At 36.7% G+C, this 22,946-nt stretch overlaps 1 protein-coding gene across 2 annotated transcripts in view; it reads left to right on the forward strand.

The window, feature by feature from the left end:
- Positions 1 to 14,543: 14,543 nt before the first annotated feature.
- The window catches only part of UNC13C (unc-13 homolog C), a 246,277-nt gene continuing 237,874 nt past the window's right edge, over positions 14,544 to 22,946 (forward strand). The window contains exon 1 of one of the 2 annotated variants that reach the window (XM_062583737.1): positions 14,544 to 14,601. Coding sequence is in view for 1 of the 2 variants with exons in the window: in XM_062583736.1 (XP_062439720.1) it covers positions 19,316 to 19,337 (22 nt within the window). In the remaining variant the exon portion in view is untranslated. Of the gene's footprint in view, positions 14,602 to 19,218; positions 19,338 to 22,946 lie in introns of those variants that run through there. The other variant, XM_062583736.1, reaches the window with a different exon arrangement.

The raw sequence follows: 22,946 nt of genomic DNA on the forward strand, positions 1-22,946 counted from the left end.
TCAATTTGTACAATTTGAAGGACTGACCATACTATTTTAGCAACTTTGGATCACCTGAAGCTTTCACTTAAAAAGCTTAATATATCATTTTTTGTTCTACAGAAGCTGCAAGGTATGTAAAAGTCCAGTCAAAAGCTTCAAGGGGCCAGAACCCAGGAGGTCTGCGATCCTGGATACATTTCTAAGCAGACATTTAGGCAAGGGCTCTTCCTCAAAACTTGGTATTCTTTGGGATTGATCAGGGACCTAAGTACCATGGGAAAGTGAATTACACCATGGAGACACAGTTCCACCATAAACTCACCATGTTCTCCCCATAGAGCCCTAATTCCTATATAGTAAACATAACTTGGCTTTTCCTCTTTTCCTGACGTAAGAGAAGGAGTTAGCTTCTCTGCAGAGGTCATCTCAGCTTTCAAGTCTGTGCCACTTAACCACAGACACACATCTCACTTCTGTCCTGCATTTTCTCAAATGATAATACAAAGGCAGGTGACTTGGAAATACAGCTTGAAGTTTAAGTTTACAGAGTATGTGTGCATGTTCAGTGATCTGAAGTGAAAAATTTGGGTTCTGTTTTGTCCTCATTGAAGTCTGTGGCTTACATTCCCCATTGGTCTTCACATTCACACAATATGCTCAAAGGCATAAAGGAAACTTTCATGTATGAAATCTCCTGAACAATATTAACCTATTGGCTAAAGTTAGAAGAATCATACATTTACATAAAGAAAATACATACCCTGATCTTTAAATGCAGTCTTCAGAATTCACCAGTTCTCACTTGACGTATACATACCTGATGTATGCATCAAGGTCCTTAAAACTAGGAACTGAACTTCCCAGAAATGTAATCTCAAACAGTCATGTAATAAAACACCACCAACTTTGATAGAAACCTCCTTTGCATAGCTACGTATCAACCCACAGCAAAAGTTTCCAAATAGAAATTTAGAGCTTATGTAGGAAAAGTAGGGAGCAAGAGGAAAAATTCTTTGTATGCCAAAAGATTATTCCACTCTGTCAGTAACCACTCTGTCAGAAAACCTTTCCTGAGTTTACATTTATATTTCATGCTTCCCATGAATCCTCAATACAAGATCAATTGTTTCAAAATCCAACCAAATGTATGCTAACCAGAGTGGCCACAAAAAATAAAAAATATCACTGACAATGCTGAAAGTATAAGAAATGAAAAACATAACTGCTTGTATTGGATTAAGACTTCAAATATTTGAGGAAAAGAGGTTAAATGGACCAAACTAATTAAAAACAAATTTTCACATAAGAACAGCATAGCATGTGCCATCTCAATCTAGCAAAACCGTTTGCCCTGTTCTGGCTCTCAACCTAGTCACTTTTTTTGATGGCCAAGTAAAATAGCATAAGGGGTTTTTCAACCCCTTTAGTTTCATCATTGTAGTAAAGCATTAAGTAAAACTTCGATAGAGCCTAGTAGGTTTGCATGAAGATTTCCTGAAGTTTGTGTCCCTAACCTATCTTATTTTGACATTTCTGTTTATTCCTTGATTTTATCTGACATTCTCTTTTACTGCTTATGTAAGAAAATAAAAGCTCTACCAGTATTTTTTGTAGTTAGTGAACTAAAACTACTTATTTTCCATAAAAGTGGTCTTGACTTGCAGCCTACTGATCCAATGTACATTGTTCTCCCAACTTCCCCAAAGTTTACTTTATGCTGTAACTGTTAAAATTACTTTAAGAATGATATGTTAACTCTGGTAATCAACAGAATCAAAGATATTTTTTTTCTAGAACTAGGAAATTATAGTAATCTTCTGTCCACAATAAAACAGAGCAAGTCTCTCTCAGAAGCATAAATAATAAAACATATTGCATTCACAGCTAAAGCCTTGTAAAGATGCAGAAGGGACACAGCGCTGCCTTTGTAAGCCTGCAGAGATACTACATTAGTGTTCATGACGCTGCTCACAGATTTCTTCCTTATATAAGCTGCTATTCAGAAGACTTTTATCTATGAATCTGAAAATACAGGTCAGCTCGCAATATGAAAAGCAGGAGGGTACTCGTGCATTTGTGTAGGTGTGAGCAATGAAATATATTAGAAAATAGAAACACAGTACTGAGAAAAAGGCTTAATGGAGAAATGGAAATAGTGTGGAGATACAGAGACCACAGGGAAGAAGGCAGGGAACATAACATAGGAAGTGGAAAAATGATATAGGTGGTGGAGTGAGAAGGGAATGACTACAAGAAAATGACAGACCCTGAACAAAGAGACAACAGTGAGGAAAAGACATTTGAAGGAGTAACAGCAAAAAGTAAAACAAAGATTTAGCACAAGATTTCTAAAGTTTCATTAAAAACCAATTAGATTAACATCCTACAACAGAACTAAAAACTGGCTGCTTTAGGACACAGATCATCTAAAATATGTTTACATTTCAAATATTTTTGTTCATTTTTCTAATCAGATAGCAGGCAACTAGTAAGTTACTCCAGTCACCAGTATTTCTTTCCTATGTCTGAACTCCTCATGTTTTAATATATTCTACCAGAACTCTCAGTATTCTACCTCTCTCTCTTTTTTTTTTTTTTTTTTTTTTTTTTTTTTTTTTTTTTTTTTTTTTTTGCTTCAAAAGCTTTCTCTCCTCCTCAACGTGGAGACCCTGCCTGCCACTATACTTCCAGCTTAAAATCTAATGAGACCTCCCTCGGGATCTGTCAGTGCTACTCCTTAATCGGCCAGAGGAGTCACTGTTGAGTGACACTCAGATCTCCCCTGGGGGGGGAACATACTGCTTTTGCAGTCCGAGGGAGCAAGAGACTGGGACCAGGAATCAATATAACCCATTTTTAACTAGCAAGAGCCACCTAGTAATACCTTGTTTGTATTTCTTGAACGAGTGACACAAGAAACACTTATTTCATTCCACACAATAATTCACCACAATCAGAAAGAGCACAGTAAGGGCAACACCATCTCCCAGCTGCTGATTACATCAAAGGTTTGCAGCACAAATTCAATTTTATGATGTTAATCTCAGCCTGCCACTCAGAAAATTTCTCTGAGGGATATGATTTTTCTCTGGATTTCATTTTAAGAATGATTTTCTTCTTCTACAATCAATAAAGATATGTTTTCATCAAAAGACTCTATCTTGGCAGAATTCAATTGGCCATTTCAAAACCTTTTGGTGACACAATATTAATTAAAATAGTTTATGTTGCACCTAAACTGGGAAATAGGGCAGCAAAAACATCAGCAACTCAGAACTCTTGTACTTTACACACTATCATAAGGTTCAGAATAACCTTCACCTCCTTGAAGTTACTTCACAACCCAATAAATTACCTTAAGCTTGCTAAAAAAAGTGTCACAAGATGTTATTTTGCTAAGTGGAAAAATTAAAGTGTGCAAAAATATAAATTTTCATTTTCTTGCACTTAAACACTTCAACAATAAAAATCAAAACAGCTGTATATTTGGCTGACAATAAACAATGCAATGTTAGCAATGAGCTAACAGACTTGTTTTAAAAACACATTTATCAAGGATTCTGTGTATATGCAAAGTTTATTTCAAAAAAAATACCATACAATTGTTCTGAGCCATAATTTATTTTTTAAACCATCGCTGTGTTTTTACTGTCTGCAACATAATGTTTTAATGTTCTAACACCTAGAACAACAGTTGACACCTACAGAAAATGAAATACTGTTTAAGTACTGCAGAGTCTTACAAGTGAATTATTTACTATTTTCAAAGTCTTAAGCACACAAATAGTATTATTTGTGTGTTCTTTGATAGAGCTAGGCAAACACTTAAGTTTGGTGAGATGCCTTACTGAGTGGAGCTTTTATTAGGCCTTACAAAATTCACTCAATGCTCATCAATTCCTACAGGAAAGCACATGACAAGAGGGCCATCACTTTCTACTGAACGTAAGCTTTGATTTTTATAAAATGGCCTCTTACTGACAAACACATGCAGGTTTTAAACCTAAGTTGATATATGTTACCTATACTGCTAATGAAAAATAACAGTTTGCCATATGAAGAAGTGCCACTTCGCTGTGTCAGCAGAAAGACAGCTCCCTAGCTGGCTTTGGCCAGAGCCCTTTATGTCCTTTAAAGAGCCAATGACCTCAACAAACTCTCAAATGGATGAAAATGTCTGCTAGGATGATTCCTATTTCAGGTTTATGTCCTACATAACCTGGAAAGGGTAGCGAATAGTAGAATTTAAGTCTACATCAAGACTTTGTGCCACAGATACAAGCAAAATTCACATGTGATACACAACGGCATTTATATATTTGTATGAAATATCCGATTTTATAATAAACTAGCCTTAATTAAGCTTACAGAATTAATTCTCATTTACTCTACTTCAAAGTAAAAGATACAAAACTTGGTATAGGTCTTGACATGTTAAGCCTGAGAAATTTACTGAAAAAAAAAATCTCAAACACAGAGGTAGTGAATATGCATCAAAGCTTTAAGTCCCTCAGGTTGTCTTCCTTACATGACCTTGAACTCATTTAAGAAAAAAAAGTCTGTTGATCAGAGAGATGATGTTTTTGGTTTAGCCACCCTGTGCTCAGGAATGTTGAAACAATAAACAAAATTGGAATCAGATGCTATGAATAAAATAACTAAGACTTTTTCACCAGCCTTTGTCCTTTAGGTAATAAAACAATAATCACTAATCACTGGTGTAATCAATTGCATCACAACGAAGATTATCAAACTCTGTCAGCTGAAAAAATTCTCATTTTCTCATTTTGTTTTTTGTATAGTTTCACTCATCTATACACTGCTCCTTGCAATAGGCAATGCAGCTGTTCAGTGTAAAAAATTCTGACTAATTTATTACATAGATATATATGTATAGTCAAATCTGCCAAAGAGCCATGAGACTTTATAATAAAGCAGAATCAAAGTCCAAAACTGATTCAGTGCATTGCAATGCATGGATTACAGTTCTGTTTACTGTAAACTTTCTTTTAACACACACAAAAAAAGCCTGCTCTTGTCCTGTAATGCAGTCCTACCAGCTAACACAAATATTTTGAGCAGTAGTTCACATTACAGCCATTTATGTAATGAGTGTTTCCAAAAGACAGTTCTGCATTTAATTAAGTAAATTTATTGAATTTAATTAAAACGTAAGTAAAGTATTAAGAAGGTATTGTTAGTGTCCCTAGCAGTGACTAAAAATGTAATCATGACAGAAACATGAGTGGCACCATAAGGTTTTAAATGACTCCTCCAACTAATTTCAATAACCCCCAACAAGGAACCATTCTAAAGGAAAAATGGAAAAGTCATTGAATTGCTCTAGAAGAGCTTTATTTCTACTATATGGTTTTGTATCTATTCAAAATGACACCATTAAAACAAGTACCAAAGCACTAACTGTTTCAATCTGCTAGTATTTTCCACCCTGATGTGTCTTCACACAGTGCCCCATTCAAGGAAGCCCAGTGACTATGCGCACCCCAACACAGGTGACAGAATATATACATCTCATTCCAAGGTAATGTATGGAATTAGCAAAGTCAACTGAGAAACCTAATATCAGGTATCAAAGTTTAAGAAGCTTACAGTTGATTCTAAACGTACAAGGGACCTAGATCACTTTTAAAGTCAAGGGTACTCTGAAAACTGCCAGCAACTTTGATGAAATGTGGCCCGAGGGGAAAGACGGGCCGTCGCACCACTCGAAAAGCCTCCTCCCCAGCGGGGACGCGGCCCGCCCCACCGTTCTCGCAGCTGCGGCGGCAGGGAGCGGCCGCGGGCCCCTTCCCGCGGGCCCCGGCAGCAGCGGCGCCGCGGGCGGCGGCCGCGGCCCCCGGCTCCCCGCCGGGCCCAGCTGCGCAGCCCAAGGCTCTGCCTGCAGGCAGGAGCCCCCTCCCCTCCCCTCCCCGGCGCGCCGAGCTGCGCTGCGCCCGGCCCCCGCCGAGCCCAGGGGCTCGGGGGACACAGCAACCCCCCTACCTCCAGCGGCTGCCCGGGCACCGCGAGCGGCGGCAGCGACAGCACTGAGGCGCGGGAGCGAGGACAGGTTTTATCCCGCTCCGCAGCGGCTGCGCCCGCCCTTGCGCCCGCCCTGGCCGCGAGCCGGCGGCGGCCGGTGCAGGGCGGCACGGGCCGGCGGGAGCCCGCTCTGCCCGCCGCGAGCCGCCGGCCGGGCAGCCGCGGGGGAAGCGCAGTACGCAGCAGCTTTCCGGCCCGCCGACACAGGGCCAAATCCTGGGGGAAAGCAGGGCCCAGGGGAAAAGGCTGCGGGGCGCCTCCAGGCTGGGAGCACCGCGCACGTCCCGCGCCCGCCACCTCGCGCTGCCTTGCCTCGCCTCCCCTCATGGCGCGCACGCGCCCCCGCAGCGGCGGGCCGCGCCCGCCACGCGGCGCCCCGCCCCGCCCAAGGCGGGCCTCACAGGTACAGCCGCCATCTTACCACAGTGGCCTTGTGCATGTGGCGAGGTGCAGGGGGCTCATTGAGGGGACCCGCCCTCCTCTAAATACGGTCCTAACAGTATTTCTGCTTGTCGGAGCAGGGTGAAGGCCTGAAGAATAGGAGACTAACTCTTCTGTGAGGTAGTTCGAGTGTCAGTCTCCATGCGTGAGCCTCCAGTCAGGTGCTTCTAGGTTAGCTTGCTTTCCCCCCTCCCCCCCGGGAACTTGGAATCAGCTGCAGGTGTCAGTATTTGGGGACTAAGCTAGTATCTCACAATATGAATAGCTTCTATTATCAGGAGTGTACGTTTTTTTTTAAAAAAAGTTAGGACTTATTGTTTCATAATTTAGGCTTAGATGTAATTGCAGTGAATGATGAATGTGTGTGGGGAACAACCTACTTTTGATCTCTCTCTGTTTAGTATTCTTTATCTTCCTTTTCAAAGGTTGATTCCTGAGAAGATAGGGGCTGTAACAAGCTCTTTTAAGGAGCAGACTGAAACTGCAGTATAAGGGTAAGTTCATTTTTACTCCTGAAGTACTTTATTGGAGTCATGTATAGACCTGCTAACAAAATTACAAGACTTGCCCTAGTACAAAAAGTTTCTCTCTCTAAAAATACAACTTCTTAAGTTTATTTACCTATTTATTTTTTTCAAAGAAATTGAAAGATTAAAAAAAAATGGAAGACATGATGAGGTTTAAGTATATCTCTTGTGCTCACAGATTCTCCTGTTTTAGTACAGTAACTGGTATGATAGCTTAAGCATACAGTGTTTTTATTTTCATGCTATTGAGTTATTTCACGTTTATGCTAAGACAGTATAGTCTGTAAGAAGCTACTCTGAGAGAGTAAGTAATATTTTGAAGAATCTGTAGACTGCCTCTTTAAAGTAAGCCATTTAATGAAAAAGAATAAAAACCTCATGAAGTATCTGAATTCTTGAGTTATATCTCTCCCTACTTTTTTGTTTGTTTGTTTTACTGGTTCTGTAGTTCAGCTTTCAGCACATTTTCTGTTGTAATATATTTGTGCAGTTTATGAATGGCTTTATTTAGGCAAATGATACAGGAAATGATGACATTTGATTAGATTGTTTCACTACAAGTAAAGAATTTTGTAATTAGTATCTTAGCTGAAAATTTAGAGGAACCTTTTCTGGGGAGTTTCTTCTGCAATGTGACTACCATCAAAATTGGAGAGCAAAATGAGATGATACAAGTCAATTTTTTTTTTCTTTTTTCAGAAAAGATAAAACTCACCCTCTGAAGCTAATGGTGTTCATAAGAGCCTCAGCTCTAGCTTTTATAAACAAAAGATGCTTATCAAGAAAGTGAAATAATGGTATGAGACTGAGCAACCTGATGGATAAACCAGATACTGCTTGTGCTTTTTGGCTTTTCTTAGGAACAGTGAATTCTGCCTGTGAGCCTAAATAAATGAGTTTGACAGCCTCTCCTCACTCATTGATGGGTGGTGGTTTCCATAAGAAAAACTGTCACAAACATTTTAGCACAATTTGATATGAAGGTAAGGTCACTCCTAAGAATTTATTGCATATTACTCTCAGAGAGTGTCAAGCAACTGTGTTGTTTCTATTTTGTTTTTCAATGCTACATCAGTTACCTTGGTAAAAAAAAAAAAACAAATTTTTTTAAATAGCTCTGTGTGTGTGTGTGTATATATATATATATACACACACACATACACAAAGCTATTTTATATATATATATGTATATATATATATACACACACACGTTCTATAATTTGAATATGTTTATATAGTAATAGATACTGGCTATTGATAACAATAGAAATATTGGTTATGCTAAGTATATGTATCAAATACACTAGTTATGTTTCCAAATATCCTAAAAAACAAGTGTTTGTTACATTTCCAATTGCTACAGTATGAAGTATTGTGTTTAGAAATACACAGTTCCTCAATCTTTCTAAATGATAGAAGTTTTAATGTAATGTAGACGTGATAGCATCCCATGATACATTTTTTTTTTAACAGTATTTATCCTACCTGAAAAAAAGTCACCTCCCAGGCCCACTATAACATTTGTGTTCTGTTTCCATTTTTTGTCCATTCATTTTAGAAAGAACAAATGAACTACTACAGAGATAAAATAGATAGCACATTAAATAGCATTTGTGCAGTAGTGGCTTAATGTAGACTGCATTCTTTTGCATTAGTTTAACTGGGATGATGTTGGACAAATTTCCCTAAATGGTGGCAGTTTTGTATGTATGTTTTAACCTTGATTAATGATAATTTAGCTTGTACCAAGTTGATATAAGCCAAGAGTGTACTTGTGTAAAATGCTCACATACAAGTGTGTATCATAAGAGCTAAATTGAATTTTACCATTATTTCTCAAGCTGAGCTCATGTAACTCCTGTCAGAAGTGCTCAAGAAAAATTTCAAATCACAGTGTAGGCAATAAAAGTCTTTCCAGGGAATTCGCTGAAAATTGTATTCACAATGACATAGTTTTATAAAAATCATGCAGTTCTTTTTAAGATACCACAAATTTTTAAGATAACGTATCTTGAAGTTTAGGATTTCTTTGCTGTCTGTGTTTTCCAAGCTTAAATTTCATATTTTCAACCATATCTTCAACATTATGTAACTTAGGTATTATGTAACTGTTTTAAGAAATTAGAAAGTGAGATTTTTTTGGTATATGCTTTAAGAATGGAATCTAGACTTTTAAGAATGATGCCAAAAATACTGTTACCTGTGGGAGTGAAACAATTTTGGAATCATTACAGTAATTTTTACATAATATTTCTCTAAATGTTGACTGATTATCAGGTGCACCAAATGTCTTTCTCTTTTTCTGTGAAATGTTAGAATCATAGAATGGTAAGGTTGGAAGGGACCTCTGGAGATCATCTAGTCCAACCCTCAGCATAGCCCATGTGGGGATTGAACCCATGACCTTGACATTAGCAGTACTATGCTCAAACCAACTGAGCTAAACCTGGCCCCTTATTCTGTTCATTGTTGTCTTTATTTCTCACTTTCTTTAGCCCTCTATCTTCTTGAGCAAAAAGAATCATTGGATGCTGCTGCTAAGCAGTAGTCAAGTCCCTTAGGGGCCATTACAGTAGTATAAAAAAAATTAGATGAAGTCAAAGATCTAACCCATTACTTAGCCTTACATATTATGATGTGCAGTAGTTTTATGTAAAAAAGGAATGTTTGTCATATGAGTACAGATACGTACACACACAAAAACTGAAAATGTTGGAGCAAAGACAGCACCCGTACAGGAAGGTAAGATTACAAAGGTTTAATATTTGGATATATTTTTCTAGTGTATATATTTTTTCCATTATGTGGCACTGGGTCTTGGCAAGAGCCTGCATTATGAAAAAACAGATCGAACGGACTTATCAATTTACCTTCCAAGACATCAGCTTGGTTGGCATCTGAAAATAAGTTTTAAAACTTACCTTGCCTCAAAATACTGTTTATGAATAATTTATAATGTGCACAGAATATTAGTGAATAGAAATCCATTTTGAATCATAGTCAAAGGTAAATATATCACTAGTGGAAGTATCACACCTGATACCTGGTAGAGAAGGGTAGAACATGCACAAACAACAAATAAAGACTGATAATGCCCTTCAGCTCGACAGAGATCTCCTCTCTGCTGGGGAGAAAGAGATCCACTGCCTTGGACTGCCTGACCCTCGCAAGGGAGACATAGACAATTCACAGATAAAATTGTACACAAAGGAAAAGAGTGTAGACAGTGAATGATGTAGGCAGGGGAAGGCACTCTTCTGAAGGAATTGTGTTGCGCCCCCGCCGCAGTCTCAAATAGTGAACTTTCTGCCTCAAGGCTGCAATCATCAGCTCCTAGTTGCATTCTTTATGCATTATTTTCACGTGCTGTTATTGAGCACATGCTTCCAGTTCCATTTGTAATTTTTGGTCTAGCATGCAGAACATTTAATCTCATTTTATCTAGATATTATTTGCAACAGGCAGGGTAGGTGAAGCTTTTAAGGTATTTTGAGATTCTTGTGTTGAAGATTATTTTGGCTTAATGATCGGAGTGCTAGACTCGGACACCCCATGTCCTATTGCAGATTTAGGCACTGGTCTAGTAGGAGACATTGTGCAGCTAACTTCCCATGTCAGTGACTCACTTTCTTCATCTGTAATTTGATAAATATGAGATTTAATCCCATTGTGGAAAGCCCTGAGATCTATTAATTGAAAGCACTTTGAAAGAACTTTTACAAATGCAAATTTTCGGTATTTTTTTTATGATCCAGAGTTTTGTTCCTGTATGTTTCTTTCCTTTAATGAGAAATAATCTTAATTGACTAATTTATTAACCTTTCAGAATACATAATTTCAATCTCTCACATAATTATTGTAATTATTTGATTGCTTTCCACCTTCTCTTCAGCTCCCTTTATGGCCTTTCCCTCCATCTGAGCAGGCAGCAAAGTAACTTGAACAAAGTGAATATTTATCTGTCTTCAATTAGAAATCAAGGAATGTTATTGGGATGAATAAACAATTAGTGGTTAACAACATTGTTGACAGGTGTCACATGGTGAAACATGAAACAGCATTACATTAGGGCAGAGTTGTCAAGGATTAAAAATTTATTGTATTATGTGATGAAATATTGATGAAAAATGTCACACTTCATGTCAATGGAGCTATTGTTTTGCAAAGATAAACTGTGTTATGTTCAGTTTTGGATACCTAAGGATAATGATTAAATCACTGCTTTTATGAGAATAAATGCAATTTCAAAAATTGCTCTAGTATGTGTGGGTCCCCACCTGCAGTTGCATTCTGGAATTAAAGCAAGGGAGTGAAATATGTATTTCACAATATTATTAATTGTAAAACATAAGAATGTCTTTGCTTATTTACTGTAATTGCTGAAAAGTAAATGTATTTCTCCCTTTCTCCCCCTCAGACACTAGAGGGAGCACCAGGAGAACAAGGAGGTGAGATTTTTTTTTTATTATTATTTTTTGCTTTCAGTCCTATTAACTGCCTAATTTTGCTTGAAGTACAGAAACTGGAGTTGCTGTTGAATTGCAGTTTGACTACACATCAAACTTGAAGAAATATTCATCTGCCTTTTGAAAAGTAAAAGATCACGGAATTTTTTGACAATTTTCCTCCCATCTTAAAATTCCATACAGTAAGCATTATGACCACATCTTTTTCAGTAGTCTTGCTTCTGTAAAACCATACAATGTGGACACTTATGGCAGCTTTATTTCGTTTGACTTTCCTTTACTTTTTACTTTTGTGGTACATGAGGTATCAGGAGAAAGAAGTTACTTATCCCATAAGTAGGACAGGAAATACTTGTGTTAGAAATGCATTTTAGGTGACTTTAGCATATAAAATGATTTTTTTGAAAAGGTTCAAAATACTGAACTATTACAGATATTTTTAAAAATACTACATATACAAGGAATACTAAAAATATAACCACTTCTGGTATGTGTATTAAACAGATTCTGGAAATAAATCTCATCTAATACTTGATTTCTGTGGATTCCACTGCTCTTAAGTGAGCTAAACAGAGGATTACACTTAAAAAACCACAGGCACAGAGCCCATACAGATTGAATGCAATTATTGTGTATCCCAAATATGGAGACTATTTTAAAGCATTAAGAGAAGGCACATGGAATTTGCAGCATATGTAACTGATTGCAGACTCTGAAGATTGCCAGGGCTGACTGGGTGAGAAAATACTCTATTAAATCACAGATCAGACTAACTAGTCTTGTTGCTTAGAAATACCTTTTTTCATGCAAGAGTGGAGACGAGAGACAGAATTACTGAGCTTTACTCATTTTCTTAGGGACTCTGTTCTGCCACCTTTTTGCATGTGGAGGAGTTCTACTGACATCAAGAAAGCTAGCAAGATCCAAGCACTCAAACAAATTCAGAGGGATGATTGCATGCATACAGATATACACAAAACGATGGAAAATGTCATCCATTTGTGAATTATGTTTAGAAGGAGATACAGATGCCAAGATAACAAATTTGATAAATAAAATGAATAAAATCGAATGTTCTGGAAAAGAATCTGAATTGAGCCTTGCACATTAGTAGGACTATCTATGAAGTTGAAAGTACTTGTATAAATCAGTGTAAAAAAATACAACCATCCACAAAGGAAATGCGCAGTATCCTAGCTGCAAGAACAAACACCAAGACAGGAGAGAGAATAGAGGAGAACTGAAGTGAGAAGTGAAGGCCAGCAAAGAAGGAGAGATACTGTAGCAGTTAATTGAATAGAACAGTTTGTTCATTTTTACTCAGCATTTCCTCCAAATCTAATACATAAACATACCTGGCCAGATGAAGCGAGTCTGCCAAATTTCAGAAAGCATATAGGAATTATTTGCAGCTCTCCAGTTAACTGATTTTTATTCATATGGAAAGTTTCTTAGGAAACAAGTATTGAGATACGGAACAATTAAAAAAGACATGTTCCAAAAAAGGCTCCTATGCAGTGCTAATACTGAGATATCACTTGTATTAATTCTCTTGAAAACTTCAGTCCAAATTAAAAACAAAATTAAGTAGACTGGGAGGACTTCTCAGGGTGACTTGATGTGCCTGGCTCACACAGGTGAGCTGCTTTTAAGTTTATCAACATGTGAAGAGCAGTGTAATCTCACTTGTTTTTATTGTTAAATTAATACATTTAGCAAGGAGAAGGAGAACATGAAAGAAAATTTTTAGCATGTATTTTATTTCCTCATAGGTTGAATGTTTTTTTTCCATTGAGAGGTAGCATGAAATATTTTAAGTCATATATAATGTTACTGTAAATTTTTTTTTGCTAAATAGGAAAAATGTATATACCTCTTTTCTGGGTTGATCTAGCCATTTCATAGGAAGAGAAATAGAATTTCTATAACCTTTGTTTTTGTTTTCAATTCATGTAATAATGTTCTGAATATGTGGTGGAAGAATATACAGACGGGAGGAATGTCTTATAAAGCAGATGAAAGAAATCTTGTAAAAGCAAGGCATATTTTCCATGGTCATTTGGGGGTGGGAGGAAGAAGGGGGAAGTTCAAGGTATGTTTAAATATACATCTGAAGAAATAAGTAAATCGTAAGGGGGGGGGGAAGTCACATTTTTTGATCAGCTCACATTTTTCACATGCAGTATGAAATAGCATTCTTTCTTGTAATTCATTTTTATTTGAAAAGTAGAATACCTATGCTGTGCTATGGCTTATAAAAGTAAGATCTGAAAATACCTGGAGTTCGTTCAAGGAGGAAAAGTCGTTGGCGTCCTTCAGAGCAAACTAGACTCTAGCCGCTAGGTGTCTCCAGATGTAAAATGAAAGCAGTCAAGAAGACTAAGTCTCTGCGCATTAGAATGTGAGCAACACATCCAAGAGACAGGAAGGCTTCCTTTCTCAGGAGGCAGACCTGCACTTTTAGCATTCAGTGACTGAGTACATGTTTGATTGGGCCTCTAGTGAGCTAAGCTGCTTTTGAGAATTTTCTAGTCCTTCTCAGACAATCTTATCCAAATATAACAGGAATTAAAGCTTAGTATCTCATATCGCTCCTTAACTATAGCTATAAATGAGCATAGTTGAATGTTTGAGTGGCAGTAAACAATCTCACACAAATCATACAGATAAGCAAAGCAATTAACAAGAAAAAATCTTTATAAAATCATGATTAACTTAAAATAGATTTTTAAAAGCAAATACATTTTTATTTCAGAGATCATATTTCTGTGTATTGTGTAAGGTATCTTTTCCTGATCTATCCTGCTTATTGATCATTTAATGGTGGCAGAAATCGTGGCAGAGGGAAGCCAGCTGCAGAGACTTCATTGGCACGTGACTTCAGTGGTCCAGATAACTATGTCATTGAAGAGACAGAACTCATAGTTGGGTCAGAACGGTACCCCAGCTTAAGGGCTGTAATCAGAAGTATGCAGTCCTGTGCCCAGAAAGTATAGCAATGCAGTGGCTCCTGGTTTGTACATAATCAGTTTCTATTTATGTAAAACAGTAAAAATAATTTTTTTTCTATTTGTAGTGTTCTTCTTGAGAAGATCCTAAAACACTATATGGATATTAATTCCAACGCGACCTCTATGAGACAGGTAATTGGTAACTCTTCAATTTTTATGAAATTGGAACCAAGGAAGAAAGATGTTAAGTGACATAAAATTTGTGCATGAGAACTTTCACTTTTAAATGGATTCACTAATCTATTTCCCCAAAGCTTAAGACCAACTTAAAAATGATAGTTTTGTCATACTCTAGGTGTTGAGTTTTTCAGCATTCCAAGATTTGTGGAATGGTTTGCTTATATTATTATATTAAGCTTTTATGGTTTGTTTATAAATGAAATACCATTTTCCTGTGATAGGATAAGAGAAGAACTGCTAGTTAAACCTATTATTAGCCTAATAACCTATTAATTCCAGTGAATATAACATAAAAGACATGTTGAATATGAATGTGACATGTTAGTTTTATCTTTGTTAAAACTTAATTTTTTTTACTCCTGTGGCTTGTTTTTTGTTATTAATCTCCAAAATCTGAGTGAATAGATCTTTCATTAAAATTCATATGTATATACTTGGTGGTTAATAATACGTAACATGTTAAAGAATGACAATTCGTTTGTTTCTTGTTGAAACAGAATAAGCCCAGTGCATCAAGCCCATTTGTCAAGATGATCCCTGTGAAGCCCAGAAAACATTCACTATTGTCCCTAGCCATAGTTGTGCATATTTTCTTTAGGAGGCAAGGACTGAACTGATCTAATTTGTAATTCCTATCAAATCAGTTGATTTTTTTTTTCTGTGTATTCTATCTCTTTGACAAAGTATTTGGTAGTGTATTTTGTTAGTAAGTTCATTATTTCTGTCTTCTATTACTTACGGAGTTTCTTGAAAATTACAGTATACATCTATGGATGCAAAACCTGTATCTCTAAAAGACAGAACTGAACTGGGAAAACTGACTTTACTGGTTCATTTCTTGATCATTTATTTCAGCTTTCTGTTTTACTGTGATCATAGTAGTGATGATAAAGATTTTTTTTTTGATTAATTTGATTTGAGGACTGTGTAAAATTTTTTCCCTAATAAACTTTCTCACACTAGTTTCTATTTTAAGGCAATGATTAACTTCAAGGGAATGGCCAAAACCAGTTCATCTGAATCTTTTGATGAGGGCTGGCATGTTGCTTCATGTGCTAGTTTGAGGTAATTGTGAGTGTTGATCAGATCAAAATTCAGCTCACTTGTTTCATTGATATGCAAAATCTAAGTAATGCTTTTCAAGCCAGTTTTAGAAGGAAAGGTGAAATGTTAGGGCTTCAAAGAGAAGTTATTTAAAAATATATACATAAATAGAAATATTGGGAAAGCAAGGGATTTTGCTCTTGCACTGCATACTTCTAATATTAATTTAAATTAGGAATTTTTTTCTCCACAATGATTTTTTTCTACAAAAAAGAATTTTTAAAATACTCTGCTTATTTCCATTTTTCTGTGAGAGTTGAGATGTTCCACATGTTATTGTAATCAGTATTCAGATGTGCCCTTTTCCTTGTTTTTGGTATGCAATATATTGTATTAAAATGCATGGGTTCATGACCATATTTGTATTACAAGTATCCTGTAGAGAAAGAACTTCCTGAGAAGAACAATATGTAGTTTTAATGCCAAGTACATAAATCATCAGGCTGAAATCTCCTTGCTTTTGATGAGTTAACGGAACAATGCTGGCAGGCTTCAGTTTGCTAATATGTGCCATATAAATTCAAGTGCAGAAAAGACAAGTAGTAAAAAATAATACATAAGACAAATCCTCACTAGAAAAAGCTTAATTTCACAGAAATGAAAAAACAATACCTTTTTGATCAGCTGAGAATTTGCATTACAAAAATAAATATATCGTTTGGAAGCAGATCATTGCACTGTGTCAGATGTCAGCTGACACATCCTTAATAACAGCACTGCTCTTGATCACTCTCTTCTACTAAAATACACTGGCCTTGAAAGTATGGACAGTTTTGCTATGGTTTAGATAGAAATGCAAGGCAAATGATTCCTTTTGCTTCTTTTTTCAATGCTTGTAAGTTCTTGATTCTGTGTTTGGATCTGCAGTGTTGAGATTTTAATTCCAGTGAAATTATAGGACTAAATGTCATATCAGGCATTAAGTAAGAAGTGATAATATCAGAAGAGAAAAACGCTAGGGAAGACATGGCTAAGCAGTAAGGTAATTGCTTAAAAGTACAGAAACTATTTTGTGAAACGTACTTGCTATCCTGCAGCTTCTGCTCTCGTGGCTTTTACTCAAACATCATCTTGACACAGCTTGTTCCAGCCTACTGCTTTCCATTACTTTTTTGTTAAATATAATAAACAGTTTTTCCAAATGAAGGAACATTTGCACATACCCTGTTCTCAATTCACAGGGCAACCTTCAGCCTCTGTTCTGGTGTTCTCTGTGTACTTCCCACCCTACTGCCATAACATCATTCCTAGTTGTTTATATGAGAAGGTCTCAACAGTGACCTCACAGTGAAGTAAATGAACCACAGTGACTGTTCTAACTATTAGAGCCAGAGAACTGAAGGGACTCTAAGGAAGTGAATATTTTTCATTGTGTACATTTTTGTTAATAGTTTGCTTCCCAGCTGGAAGTGTCATCTGGCTGGTGATGGTCCTTTGTGCATTTTCTTTGTGATCACTCACTCAAATGGAGCCATTGTCTAAAGTTTAAAAAGCAAATAGTTTCCATGACTGAGCTTTTTAAAAATACAGATGTTTTGTGCAAAAATGAATTTTATAAGGGAACTCTTTCAGAAATGAGTATTTACATGGACTATAACTTTCTTATTATTGTAGATATCTTCTTTTTATATTCAAGTTTGAATTATCCCTGTTTGAAGAAAACTATGATCACTTAAGTCATAATTTCAGAATAGGTGACTTTTAGATACTAGATGCAGTAATACTTGGCACCTCTTGGACAAACATGTTTGTTTTTGAGGGTGCTGCAGTCAGACCCTGTCAGAGTGTAGGAGAATCTCAGGATTCCATGTTGAGGGCCCTGGTACCTGAGAAGGTAGGTAGAAGGGAAAGAAGAGGAGGCAATGTCCCATAGATTGAGAAGTCAGAGCTGCAGCTGTTTAACTTTGAGTTATGCCAAGGCTTAGTGTGGACTCTAAGTACTATTTTCTGAACCTTAAGCGAGCAGTGATTAGGTGTTTTTTTTTTTTTTTTTTTTCCAAGTAGACTTTTTTTATTTAACCCAAATGCAAGCTCAGGATCAGGTTCTCAGCCAGCATAAATCAGACTAACTTTGTTAATTTCAGTGGAACTTCATCATTTGCATAAAGTGAGACTCTGGCTGTGAGAACATGACTGCTGTGGGAAACTTGTTCAGAATAAATAAAATTCAGATGCAAATATACTAATTTAAAACAGAATACCAAAAAGTGGTGTGTTAACAACTTTTTAGGATGATGCTATTATGCAAGAATGTAACAACATTAGTAAACACTTATGTAGCAAAAAATTCAGGACCATAGACATTCTGCAGTGTGACTGTTGATTTTTTTTTAATAAATTTTGTGCTGAATTTTGTTGAGTCTCCTATTGGAACATAAATTCTTCACTGTGGGAGTGACGAAGCACTGGCACAGGCTGCCCAGAGAGGTTGTGGAGTCTCCTTCTCTGGAGATCTTCAAGGCCCACTTGGATGCAACCCTGTCTACCATGCTCTAGGTGACCCTGCTGAGCAGGGGGGTTGGACTAGATGATCTCCAGAGGTCCCTTTCAACCTTACTGATTCTATGATTTCTGACCTTACTGGCTGTCAGATCTAGTTCCCCGGAACTGTAGGCAGCCACTCACTAGATACTGAATTCAGGTCTATGCCTCCCCAGCACCACATGCACGCTCACTTGCTCAGTCGCTCATTCGCTCCTCTAAGGATTTTAACATCTAAGTCCAAAAGCTGTGTTTACAATACAATGCAGACTGAACAGCTTAAGAAGTCAAATGTTATATTTTACAAAAATATATGATGAACTTAATTAAAAATAAACTACAACATTAATCTAAACAAGTAGTCATAAACAGCATAGCTTTCAATAGTGATTTCAGGCCGTTTTGAGTATTACGGTAAAATATTATGACTTTGCAAGAGCATATTTAATTATTGAAAAATAACAAGTGCAAAAAGATAAGAAATTCTTGAAGCAAGTTAAAATTCAGCTTGTGTTTCCTGATGTTTAATATTTATTTGTGCTTTATTTTAGAAAACTAACCCTATGTATGTTTAGCTGTAGCTGATGTAGTAAAAGAAAGATTCTGAGTGTGTGGACCTGTAAATAAAAATTAAACCTTCCATGTTCCACCTCAGATGCTTTGAATGTATTAAAATCAAAATTCAAGAATTTAAGAAACTAAGAAGAGTACGTCCTTAGTAAAATAGTTGCTATGTGCTGGTGTTACTGCTTGCAAAAATGACACTCAGAAATGTACTTAGCCTAGAGACAGCTACATACAGTGGATAGAAGGTGAGAAAACAACTGTAGTATTTCTCCTCTACACTTACATCTCAGCAAATATATATATAGAGGGAGGAAGAATTTGTCCAGTCCATCAATTGGCTGGATTTCCTCCATGCAAAGCATGGGAGGAGCATGCAGGAAGAGTGAAACCCAGGCATACTCGCAATGAGGAAACAGGGGAAAACACTAATCTAATCTTCACCAAGCCAACTATTTTTATTTCTAAAAAAGAGGATCACTTTAATTGGTATTCTTTAAAATAATTTTCTACCAGAATGGAACTTCTCTTTATAAAAGGTAGGTTTTTCTTACCAAGCAAGCTCCTTCACAGATGTGGCAAATGTGTAGTAGGCAGCTATAAAAAAGCACCTTAGTAAACTGCAGATGTGGGTGGTAATTAAAATGAATGGGAATATTTCTTTCAGTGCTTGCTTCAAGGGAAGCCAAGCAAGTGCAGTCTGTAAACTGTGCACTTGCAGAGTGGTTGAACTGCTGCAGTGTTTGGAGTGTGCTGGTGGCTCAGTGAGAGTGTTCAATGGCCTCTCCCCATTTGCCTTGAAAGTGAAAGCTTTCTGAGAGCTTGAGACTTGATGGAATCATTCAGGTAGTTAGATAAACATTCTGCAAATGTGATACAGTTCCATAGAGTGCTTAGGGATGTTTAGCAAAAGGTAAAAGCAAGAATAAGGAAAATGAGGAGGATAGGTGATGTTAAGCAAACTGGAAGGGAATCACAAAGCAATAGGAAACTTCAGGGACTGTTGCAGACTCTGAGAATTTTGCTGATTTTTTTCTTATTTATTGGCAACTATTAGGTCCTAAGTATAACAGTGAAATATATGGTATGCATGAGATTATTCCTAGAGCAAGCATAATTTTTGTAGGATGGCAGAGCTGTTTGTTTCAATTTGACTCTGAACTGTCTTATGTGTATTGATAGGGTAGGAAAATACAAGATTACTTTTTAAAAAATCTAAATTTCACAGACTTTAGTCGTACACTTGATCAAAAATGATGACAAGATTAGATTTGGGTAGGTATTGTGACTGTATGAGTCAAATACTATTAGCTTTGGGGCATTCTTCATCAGTGAAAGCTATACTGTGGAGTCGAACTTCTATTTGTTAAAGTCAGAATTTGGAATGCTTTTTACTTTTTAGTTGGTGAAGTAAAAGGCATGTCTTCTAACAGGCATAATAAAACAATTTCTTATGTGCAATCAAATAAAGAATTCACTACTACATATTTATCTGTGAATCTTCTGAGTAATCACTGCGAATCTATTATTGAGAAGAATTTTGAAGTAGCTTTTTGAGATGATGTGTAGTATTACTGGTTACCTGGCCTCCAATTTGCCCTTAGTGTTGTATTTGTGTGCTTACTAAGTTTTTGCGTTGTCTGTAGAACAGACACATCAGTATAAATTGACTATTAACCAGTTCATAAAATGTAAAAATGATAGAATTATATAGCTGGTGGATTCTGTGGTACTGTTAGTTTTCTTGGCACTTAAAGGAGTTTGAAGAGAATGTTTTTCCCTTTCAATGTGTTTATTTTATTTTTATATATATGTGTGTGTGTGTGTGTGTATATATATAATAAATTTTCCTCTTGGCAGAGGCTTGTAACATTTAGGAAGCAATGTTTGTGAGATCTGTAACTTAAGTAATTTCTGTTGCTTGTTGGCTGGAGTTCAGACAGTTTGCATCAACACCAAGCACTCTTGTGTTTGCATGAAACTGCCTTAACTCAGGTGAATCTGTGCCTTGGAAGATAACAATTTTCCTAAGGCATCACAAAGCGCAAGGGGAGTATTCATACCATATTGTAATTGATCGTGCTTTCTTTGTTGGACTTGTAAAACTGAGTGTTTTGCACAAGGATCAGAGGCCACAGCCTTTCTTTGTTTGGGCTCTAGAGTCTAACAGAAATACAAAGGAAGAAAATAGTGTCATTAAGAGGAAAGTATACCTGTGCACTTTGTCAAAGACACAACTGTTGAAACCCAAAGCACAACTAAGTTTAGAGCGACAATCCCATTGCCCTCCTAAGTCATGGAGTTTTCAGCCACAACATGTTGGCAGTCATGCGTGCTGTCTTTTCAAAGTTTGAATTTTAGCCCTGTGGTTGCACTTACGTTTGATCTAGTAATGGAACTCTAAGGAGTGAGAAATTTGGTCGTTGCTGAGTAGTCTTCTTTTCCAGCTATAGTGACAGGAAACATTAAATGTTAATGGAATTTTATAGCTCTTGTTTTAGCTTCTCGTCTGGCTGACACAGAAGCATTCAGCTTTCATGATATTCATCTCTTTTCAACTTACAGTGAAACATCTCAGGGTCATCCCATTCTATCTCTATTTCAAGATCATACTACCTCTTATTTCATTTACTCAGAATGACTAAATACTGATCCACTGACTTTTTGATCGTATTCCTTTTCAAGCAAGAGGAAAAACTACTTTTTAATGTCTCTTTGTGCATACCATTGTAGCACTCCAATTAATTGATACCTGGGAAGCTCCATATAGACAGAATTCTGAATACTGCTGCAAGCCATGTACCATATTCATGTGGCATTTTATTCCATATATATTTGTTATCATATGCATGTTACTAGAATTATATGGCTTTTTGCCACTATTATTACTGTTAAAGCAAAAGAATTAGCAACAGTAATGAGAACAATACTGTTAGTCATAAACAGAATTATTGAACTAAGGGGATTGGCAGACAGAACACATAATTATACTTACAGAGCAAGCACGCTTTTCTGGAAATCATTGTAAGCAGGTCAAAATTAAGTACGAAGACTGTTTTTATACAGTCCCTCTTCATAACAGGAGTCATCTCTATGTAATGGAAATTAATGCTCTTTACAGGCAGTGCTGCCACTTGTCAAGTATTAGATTTTGCTTTCTTAGTTTTGATGACATCTGACCTCAGATTGGTGGCTGTTGCAATATAGTATGTGGTCATAATACTAAAAGTAGTGGCATTTGTGCAGCTGAGTGAGATATTCTATATAGGTGCCTAGGGACAACACTGGGTTTACAAAATTCTTTTTTTTTTTATTTTTTTAGTTTATTTTTTTTTGGGGGGGAACTGGTTTCAGTTTCCTTTTATGCTTTTCTCACGTTTTACAAAAAAAAAAAAAAAAAAAAAAAGGCCAGATCCAGTGGAAGATTTTTATGTCTGAAATTAAACTTCTGTGTATTTGCCTCTTGGCCATAGAAGAATCTGAAGTCCATGGGTCTCAAAATATGATATCAAAGTATTTCAGTGCATGCCCAGAGTTGCTTCAGTCTTTAGAGGCTGAGCAGCTCCCCTTCTTCATTCAGTCCAAATCTGTTCAGAATTCAGTAGCTGAGCAGTCTTCTGTCAAAGTACACTGAAGAGCTCTGCTTGGGAGGTGTTATCTTCCATTTGTGTAACAGCACACTAGGTAGAACTGTTGCTTAGGAGTAAGAACTGAAAAACAGACTGTTATACTGGCTTGTATTGAGTGTCCTTTAGCAGACATACAGCGTAGAGGAAGAAATGGCAAGCATATGTAATTATCCCCCATCCACAGAAATCTCAAAACCTCCATGTATTTTCATCTGAGAGTAATTTCTGATCCTGACACATTTTTTTTCTATTTAGCAACCCCTGGTGTATCTCTCTTCCAAATAGTTTTCAGTCTCTTTTAGAATTAATTTAAATTTCTTGCACCATCACATCCTTTGGCAAGGAGTACCCCAAATCTACTGTCTGTACTTCAAATCACTTACTGGAGGATATTAAATTTTTATCTTTCACATGCCAGAAGATGAATACATGGTCCTGACAATTGTATGTGTATATACAGGTGTATATTTATTCCAAATGGCAAAGGAAGCATATATACTGTACTTTTATTTTTGGCTT

Source organism: Rhea pennata, chromosome 10 (assembly GCF_028389875.1).
Source record: "Rhea pennata isolate bPtePen1 chromosome 10, bPtePen1.pri, whole genome shotgun sequence".
NCBI classification, from domain to species: domain Eukaryota; kingdom Metazoa; phylum Chordata; class Aves; order Rheiformes; family Rheidae; genus Rhea; species Rhea pennata.